This window comes from Nansenia antarctica (genome assembly GCF_963989245.1).
Source record: "Nansenia antarctica genome assembly, chromosome: 3".
Classification (NCBI taxonomy): domain Eukaryota; kingdom Metazoa; phylum Chordata; class Actinopteri; order Argentiniformes; family Microstomatidae; genus Nansenia; species Nansenia antarctica.
The window spans coordinates 55,141,944-55,151,539 of NC_137688.1; the positions used below are offsets into that span (position 1 = coordinate 55,141,944).

The following is a 9,596-nucleotide window of genomic DNA, read 5'->3' on the forward strand; positions in this document are numbered from 1 at the left end:
CTCCTCCCCACCTCTCCTTCCCCTCCTCCCCTCCTCCCCACCTCTCCTTCCCCTCCTCCCTACCTCTCCTCCCCTCCAGGTCCTGGGGACCACCATAGAGCCAGGGCTGATGGACCTCCACGCCCCAGTGGAAGACTCCTGGGAGTGGGATGAAACAGACATGACCATCACCAACCTGGAGCTCCCCGATCCTGACCACACCCCCGACCTCTCAGAACCAGGACCAGGAGCAGGACCAGGACCAGGACTAGGCCTAGGACTCCACTCCCCCGGGCTCGGCCCTGACGGCTCTGCGTCCCAGTCACGTCCCCGCCGGGTCAGTCAACACAGAGCCGGGTCGTCCAGCCCAGAGTCCAGAGGGAGCCCTCCTCCTCCGTCCTCCAACCAGGGGCCCAACCACGTCTACCAGGTGTTCAGCCTCCACAGCGTGGAGCTCTACAGGCAGCCTCACTTCCCCCTCAAGAACACTTCCTCTTCCAAAGCCAACCGGAAGCAGCCTGTCCTGCAGAGCCTGAGTAAAGACTCCTCCTTCTCCTCCATGGAGTCCCTGCCCGACCTGCTGGGGGGTCTCCTGGGGGGGGGGGGGCACCAGGGCCGGGGGGGCGGCAGCGGCGAGAGTGGCATTGTCAGCGAGGGGGACACCGAGACCACGGCTAATTCAGAGATCTGCCTGCTGGACCAGGGGGAGGGCGGGGGGCAGGGGGGCTGCGTGGCCCTCACCCCCCACACCGGGAGGTACTCCCCCTCCCCCGAGGACCCGGGGTGTGACGACGAGGACATCGACAGGGTCCTGGAGAGAGCCAATCACTGTGCTCTGTACGGGGACTGCCTCACCATGTCCCTCAGCCGAGACCAAAGATCTAAAACAGGCAGGAAGAAGAGAGAGGAAGGAGGAGGAGGAGGAGGAGGAGGGGGGGAGAGCAGGAGGAAGCACCGGAGAGACACAGTCGAGATCCTCATCAACGGGTGTGGCCCAGGAGCCTTCCTCCCTCGTAGAGATGATGATGATGAAGATGAGGAGGGGGAGGACAACGAGAGGCGAGTCGTGAGAGAGAGGGGCCGTCGTCACGGAGGGTCCCCCCCCCACCTCTCCCATGGCTCCTCCCTGGAGTCCCTCTACGCTGGGGGAGAGCTGTTCCCCTCTGCCAAAGACCCTCTGCAGCGCAGCACGTCCCTGGAGAGCTGGCTGGCGCCGTGTCGGAGCTGTGACGAGGCAGAGGAAGGCAGCCAGGCCAGCCTGAGGGAGCTGGGTCTGGAGGGGCTGGAGGGGCTGGGGGGCCAGGGGGGCCATGGGGGGCTGGAGGCCCCAGGAGAGCTCAGCCGGAGGACCCTGGAGCTCCTCAAACGCCTGGAGAACATCCAGAGCCCCCTGGCCCTGGCCATGACCCGCAGCATCTCTGACATCACCCTCCAGAGCAGCAGCTCGCTGCGCCTGCCGCCGCCGGGACCCGCGGGGTCTCCCGGCCTGCTCTCCAGGGGCAGGGGAGGACCCTCCTCCTCCGTCAACGAGAGCTCGGCCGCCTCCCTGACAGAGCTGAGCAGCACCGAGGACTCGTCGGCGGGCTCGGAGGACATCGCCCACGTGCTCCAGAACCGCCGCCCGCTGGACTCCAACGCCTCGTTCCGCCGCAGGCATTGCCGCGGTGTGGCAGGGGCGGGGCTGGGGGGGGGCGGCGGGGCGGGGGGGGGGCAGGACGAGGGGGACGCCAGCGTCAGCATGGTGGTCAACGTGTCGTGCACGTCGGCGTGCACGGACGACGAGGACGACAGCGACCTCCTCTCCAGCTCCACCCTCACGCTGACAGAGGAGGAGCTGGGCCTCAGGGAGGAGGAGGACGAGGACTCCAGTGTGACGTCGGAAGAAGAGTACATGGAGGGCTCCTTCGCCTTGGGGCTGGAGTACATGAAGAATGAGCTGCAAAACTGGATCAAGCCCCGGGTCGGGTCCGGGTCCCAGGGCAGCAGAGACAGGGACAGGGACAGGAGCGAGCTGGGCCTGGGGGACGAGCTCCAGTGCGGGACCCTCTCCAGAGAGAGCTCCTCCTCCACCGTGGGGCCCTCCTCCTCCTCCTCCTCCTCCACCTCGTCCGTGGGGAACGAGCGGCGCTTCCTGAGCCGGGCGGCGCTGAGGTTCCTGGAGTCCCACAGCAACGTGAAGAACGACGAGCATCTGCAGCGGCAGGACTCCGACGCCAACCGCCAGAACGCCACCCGCACCTACATCAGTCGCTTCGCCCACGACCTGGAGAACGGGAACGTGGACCACCACCACCACCATGCCCAGCCAGGGCCCGAGGACGAGGACGACCAGCTGCTGAGGGAGGAGGGGGGGCTGTTCACCAAGACGGGGGGGGGGTCCTTCAAGGACCGCTACGCCAGCGATTCGGCGAGCAGCGACTCCCCCCGGGGGATGATCACGGCGACCACGCCCTCGTCCTGCGAGCTCCTGTCCCTCCAGACCCAGGAGGAGTGTCCTCTGGAGAGCCAGCTGAGGGGGGAGATCCCCTGCCACAGCTCTGGCCTGCCGTCCCTCTCCTCCCTCTCCCCCGCGGAAGACTGCCGGAGCCCCCCCCGCCGCCTCGCGGGGCTGAGGGGGGGCCGCCGCGGGACCTGCAGCCAGGAGACCTTCTCCTCCTACCTGAATGAGGAGAGCCGGAGAGCCGCCCCCCCCCCCCGACCCCCCCTGCTGCGGCCACAGCCACCCCCCCTCCTCCTCCCCCCCCCCCCCCTGCCCTCCGTCCCCCCAGGGCCGGCAGCACACAGAGAACATCCACAGCTTTGTGATGGAGATCATCGACATGGCGTCCGTGGCCCTGAAGAACAAAGAGAACCAGGTATGAACCCAGAGAACCAGGTATGAACCCAGAGAACCAGCTATGAACCCAGAGAACCAGGTATGAACCCATGCCTTGTTATGACGGGGTTTATCTACTGTTCACTGATAACACATTGAATTCCTGAACTCCCGGCTATTCCGTGCAAGGGATTTTCAATCAACAACTGAACATGAGTGAACATGAGTGAACATGAGTTCTTCATTTGGACATTTGATAAATCATTTGATAAATCCCATTACTTTTGGGTACCCTGAAATAGGGGGACTATGCATAAAAGTGGTGTAATCTGTTATGGTGCAACTAATATGTACACAAATACCATCAAATACAAGTTGAGAATGTCTACTTTAACCTAATAGTCTTGGTAACCAGTAAACCAAACCTTTGGAGTTTAGAAGAAAACCGGCTTCACTGTCCCTTTACTTACGCAGGGCACTGCATACATTCATTTACTTACGCAGCGCACTGCATACATTCATTTACTTACGCAGGACACTGCATACATTCATTTACTTACGCAGCGCACTGCATACATTCATTTACTTACGCAGGGCACTGCATACATTCATTTACTTACACAGCGCACTGCATACATTCATTTACTTACGCAGGGCACTGCATACATTCATTTACTTACGCAGGACACTGCATACATTCATTTACTTACGCAGGGCACTGCATACATTCATCTGTTGAAAGAACATTCATTCATATTGTGTAAGTATGTACACTGATATAGTAAGTTGATATATTGATACATTGATATATTGATACATTAATATAGTATATTCAGTCATTGATATAGTATATTGATATATTGATACATTGATATAGCATATTCAGTCATTGATATAGTAAGTTGATATATTGACACATTGTTATAGCATAATCAGTCATTCATATAGTAAGTCCATATATTGATACATTGATATAGTATATTGATACATTGATATAGTATATTGATATATTGATATAGTATATTGATACATTGATATAGTATATTGATATATTGATATCGTATATTGATACATTGATATAGTATACTGATACATTGATATAGTAAATTGATACATTGATATAGTATATTGATATATTGATATAGTATATTGATATATTGACACATTGTTATAGCATATTCAGTCATTGATATAGTAAGTTGATATATTGATACATTGATATAGTATATTGATACATTGATATAGTATATTGATACATTGATATAGTATATTGATATATTGATATAGTATATTGATACATTGATATAGTATATTGATACATTGATATAGTATATTGATATATTGATATAGTATATTGATACATTGATATAGTATATTGATACATTGATATTGATATATTGATATAGTATATTGATATAATGATAGTATATGATAGTATTATTGATATAATGATAGTATATGATAGTATATTCAGTGATAAAGTGTGAATGTGTTGATCCAGGAGGAGCCCCAGGAGAGGCCCATCCCAGCGGCACCTCTGTCCCAGCTGAGAGACAAGGTCCTGGAGCACTCCCACCGTACCATCACCCTCCGCAAGGGGGACTTCTACTCCTACCTGTCCCTCTCCTCCCACGACAGTGACTGTGGAGAGGTCACCACCTGCACGGAGGACAAGAGCAGCACCAACACCCCCTTAACCTCCAACACCCCCTTAACCTCCAACACCCCCGACATCCTCTGTGAAGAGGAGCTGCTGTTCGAGGCGTGCACAGAGGAGGTGTACCTAGGACCCCCGCTCTGCTACAGCATGACCGTCACCAAGAGGCCCCGGCAACACAGCCCCCGACTGCTGTCTGACTGGTCCAGTCCCTCCCCCTCCCCTTCCTTCTCCCCCTACAGCCAGAGCCCCCTGCCTCCCTCTCCCTCCCCGTCTCTCTACCCCCAGACCCCCATACCCCCATCCCCCTACACCCACACCCCCTTGACCCCGTCCCGCTACCCCCAGACCCCTGCCCCCTCCTCCCCCTACACCCAGACCTCCGTACCCCTTTCCCCCTACACCCAGACCCCTGCTCCCCCCTCCCCCTACACCCAGACCCCTGCCCCCTCCTCCCCCTACACCCAGACCCCTGCCCCCCCCTCCCCCTACACCCAGACCCCTGCCCCCTCCTCCCCCTACACCCAGACCCCTGCCCCCCCCTCCCCCTACACCCAGACCCCTGCCCCCCCCTCCCCTTACACCCAGACCCCCATAACCCTCTCCCCCTACACCCAGACCCCCGTACCCCTCTCCCCCTATACCCAGGCCCCTGCCCCCTCCTCCCCCTACACCCAGGCCTCTGTACCCCTTTCCCCCTACACCCAGACCCCTGCCCCCCCCTCCCCCTACACCCAGACCCCTGCCCCCTCCTCCCCCTACACCCAGACCCCTGCACCCCCCTCCCCCTACACCCAGACCCCTGCCCCCCCCTCCCCTTACACCCAGACCCCCATACCCCTCTCCCCCTACACCCAGACCCCCATGTCCCCTTCCCGCTTCACCCAGGCAGCCCACGGTGGAGGTGTTTGGCCAGCCAGCAGCAGCAGCAGCAGTGGTAGCAGCAGTGGTAGCAGCAGTGGTAGCAGGGCCCTAGCAGGGAGCCAGGGGCAGAGCCTCCATAATGAGCCTGCTTATCTTAATCCTCTACCATGTGAAACCCTGATAGACACTGTTGAATGTTTGGCAGATACTAAAGCGCTTGAATCCAATATTTCCCCTGTAATGACTAAGATAAGAGCCTCCTGCCCCTCTACTACAAATCCTCTAAAGGAGGCAGGCGGCCGGGGTATTCATTCTAAAATTAATTGTCCCGTGATAGGAGGGGCGGATAGCGCCGCGGACGCCCATCCCGCCGCAGAGCGAGGGATGAAACAGAGGGATGTCAGAGGAGGAGGGCGGGGCTCACTCCAGGAAGTCAGGCCTGCCACTAAACAGGTGAGTGTGGTGTAGACATTTACACCAGACCACTATCTCTGGGTAATGAGCCGTGTGTGTATGTGTGTGTGTGTGTTTCTGATACGTTCTGACTGAATGTTAGAGAGATTGTTTTGTTTGTAATCTGCTTCGCTCCCTTCCACTCTCCTCTCCTCTCCTCTCCTCTCCTCTCCCCTCCTCTCCCCTCCTCCTCTCCTCTCCTCTCCCCTCCTCCCCTTTTCTCCTCTCCCCTCCACTCTCCTCCTCTCTCCTCTCCTCTCCTCTCACTCTCCTCTCCTCCTCACTGCTCTCCTCCTCTCTCCTCTCCTCTCCTCTCACTCTCCTCTCCTCCTCACTGATCTCCTCCTCACTGCTCTCCTCTCCTCCCCTCCTCCTCTTCTCTCCTCTCCTCCCCTCCTCTCCTCTCCTCTACCCTCCTCCTCTCTTCTCCTCTCCTCTCCCCTCCACTCTCCTCCCCTCTCCTCCTCCTCCCATCCCCTCTCCTCTCCTCTCCACTCTCCTCTCCTCCTCACTGCTCTCCTTCTCTCCTCTCCTCTCCTCTCCTCTCCTCCTCTCTTCTCCTCTCCCCTCCACTCTCCTCCCCTCTCCTCCCCTCTCCTCCTCCTCCCCTCTCCTCTCCTCTCCTCTCCTCCCCTCCCCTCCCCTCCCCTCCCCTCCCCTCTCCACCCCTCCTCCTCCCCTCTCCTCCTCCCCTCCTCTCCTCTCCTCCCCTCTCCTCTCCTCCCCTCCCCCTCCCCTCTCCTCTCCTTTCCTCTACTCTCCTCCCCTCTCCTCTCCTCCTCTCCCCCTCCCCTCCCCTCTCCTCTCCTCCCCTCCTCCTCCCCTCTCCTCTCCTTTCCTCCCCTCCCCTCCCCTCCCCTCTCCTCTCCTCTCCTCTCCTTTCCTCTCCTCTCCTCCCCTCTCCTCTCCTCCCCTCTCCTCTCCTCCCCTCCCTTCCCCCTGTAGAGGTATTAGAAGAAGGATGTGATGCCTAGGGTTCTGGTGGTTACGGTCTACAGAACAGAATAATCAGTCATTCCCATTGCATTATGATTCATAAGATTCCAGAATCATTACTTTAATTTCATGACTGAATTAGCATGTTTGCCATTCTCCTTTCGAAGCATTTGTTTTTTCTCTCCTCCTTGTGCGAGGTTTGAGCCTGCTCCTCCTCCCCACACCGCCCCCCCTGACCTTCTGCCACACAATAACGTGCCTGTGTCAGTTAATGAAGAATTAAGTGATGATCTTGTGAAACAGCCGTAATGGTTAAAACAAACCTCCAATGTGGGAGCAGTCGTCAGTCCATCGACAGGAACATGATGTACACACCACTTCTTTTTCTTCTTCTTCTTCAAAGCAATTATCAAGACAAAGATTAAAAAAGGGAAAGAGGGATTGTTTTTCCATTTTCGACTTGTTGTTGCTTGAATTAATTTCCTCTCTCTAGTCTCTTTTCAGCGGATTCTCTTAGCCTCTCCTCACACTCTTAAGCGGGGTACACACATAAGGATTTTCAAAATCTTAACCGAAATCTTATCTGAGACAGACCCCACACATGAAGATACAAAATCTTGGATTGAACAGCCTTGATCGTATTGTGTGTGGTGTGCGCCGATTTTCCCATTTCAGCACACCACAGACATAAAGATTTTCGTTACGACAGACTACAGACTCTCTAGAGTCTCGTTCCACAAGCCAGAAATCTCGCGTGAACCCATCCTTTTAATATTGCCTTTAAATTACAAAATAATTAAATTATGATTATATAATGATTAAAGCACTTTGAGACGCAACGTTTGCAGGAAAAGCGCTATACAAATAAAGTTATTATTATTATTATTATTATCTAACGTAGTACCCTGACTGACCTGTACGAGACAACCATGTGCGACAGGGCAAATAAAGTGCCGAATAACGAAAAGAAGAAGTCAGCTCGCTTCTTGATTGGCTACATTCCATCCACGTCATAGTTGGACTCGCGAGCAGGGTTGCCAGATGGGAATGACATTTTCCACCCTAACCACAGTCTAAAACCGCTAATTCCACCCAAAAATCTGTCAACCCTAGGATTTCTGGTCGTAAGTATTGAACACATTTGACATTTACGATTGCCGGCCACGCCCATTTTCCGAGCAGGTTGTCGGGAGAGATTGACTCTTAAAGCGGGGTACACACATAAGGATTTTCTGGCCGATTTTGGCCCGATTTTCCCCCTTCCGACCAAAGACAGAAAACGCCCGATTATCAGGTGGCTCTTAACATTTTCCTATAACAAAATCCTGTGGTGTGAGGTGTGTTATGAGTCAGTCTCTCCGGACAACCTGCTCGGAAAATGGGCGTGGCCGGCAATCGTAAATGTCAAATGTGTTCAATACTTACGTCCAGAAATCCTAGGGTTGCCAGATTTTTGGGTGGAATTAGCGGTTTTAGACTGTGGTTAGGGTAGAAAATGTCATTCCCATCTGGCAACCCTGCTCGCGAGTCCAACTATGACTAGGAGCACTAGAGAGATATCCAAACATACAAGCGCTTTCACAAACACTACACAGGAAAAACAACAACACAATTCTTGAATGCGGTTTCCATTTATTTCCTTTATTTCCTAACTCTCTCTCTCTCTCTCTCTCTCTCTCTCTCTCTCTAGTCTCCAAGGTCAGGTGGACGTAGGGGGGAGGTTGGTGGACCCCAGGGAAGCGGCCCTGTCTCTGACAGCTCATCTGCCTCAAAGACTGGACAAGGCAGGCCCCAGGTCAGGGTAGGTAGATGATGAGCTGAGCACCGCACACACACACACACACACACACACAGACACACGCACGCACGCACGCAAGCATGCACACACACACGCACACACACACGCACACACACACACACACAGGCACGCATACATACATAAACTCACACACGCATAAGCACACACAAACACACACACACACATGCACGCATACACACAGACACACACACATACACACACACACACCCATGTGTTCTCTACCTGGTATAATGGCTGCAGGGCTCTGTCCCCATCCAGCGTTACATTGCAAACAATACATTTTCCGCCTCATTCTATACTGCAAGCAAGCACATTCACAAGAACTTTCATCATCATAAATGCAAAAAAGAATGAACAAACCAGCTCTCTCTCTCTCTCTTCAGCTCTCTCTCTCTCTCTTCAGCTCTCTCTCTCTCTCTTCAGCTCTCTCTTTCTCTCTCTCTCTCTCTCTCTCTCTCTCCAGCTCTCTCTACAGAGCTGCCGTATGATAAGACATAAAAGCGTATTTCTGTCTGTGATAGCGCGCCTTGTGTAAGCTGACTGTGTTACGACTTCAGATGATAGGAACTCTACTTTTCTACATGATGATTCTGTTACCAGCAAATAGGTGTGAAGAGTAGTTATTACCTGGCCAGGGAGAGGGAGAGGTAGCTGGGCAGGCCGGGGGGCCGGGGGGCCGGGGTTAGCTGGAGACACGGTGCTCTGCTCTCTGAGACTCATCACCACCCTGCAGGCAACCTGGTCTCACACGGCAGACGTCAGGATTCGACGTCTGTCCATCGCATCCAAACGTCGAATTCCGACGTATCCAAACGTCGAATTCCGACGTGACATTGGGGTAGGTGCGCCTGTTATGTGCGCCTGTCGGGCTGGCATGGGTGGCACAATTTTGAGAATTTAACACTTAATTCCCTTTCCATTTGTATGCACCATTTTGTGCTTTTTATTACCATTTCTAAGTCCCAAACAACAACAACAAACAAACAAACAAACAAACAAATCTGGGGGAGTGGTCGGAGTTAACGAGATATTGTTCCAATCCATTACCTGGCCATTACCTGCCTGTGAAAAGT

The 9,596-nt window shown here is 54.2% G+C and overlaps 1 protein-coding gene across 1 annotated transcript in view; it reads left to right on the forward strand.

The window, feature by feature from the left end:
- The window catches only part of akap6 (A kinase (PRKA) anchor protein 6), a gene marked incomplete at both ends in the record, with an annotated part of 211,527 nt that extends 202,353 nt beyond the window's left edge, over positions 1–9,174 (forward strand). Inside the window, 7 exons of the mRNA XM_080527377.1 lie at positions 80–2,659; positions 2,748–2,834; positions 4,296–4,835; positions 5,010–5,135; positions 5,250–5,768; positions 8,395–8,505; positions 9,124–9,174. Of these exons, the coding sequence (XP_080383503.1) occupies positions 80–2,659; positions 2,748–2,834; positions 4,296–4,835; positions 5,010–5,135; positions 5,250–5,768; positions 8,395–8,505; positions 9,124–9,174 (4,014 nt within the window). The remainder of the gene's footprint in view (positions 1–79; positions 2,660–2,747; positions 2,835–4,295; positions 4,836–5,009; positions 5,136–5,249; positions 5,769–8,394; positions 8,506–9,123) is intronic.
- Between the last annotated feature and the right edge of the window lie 422 nt (positions 9,175–9,596).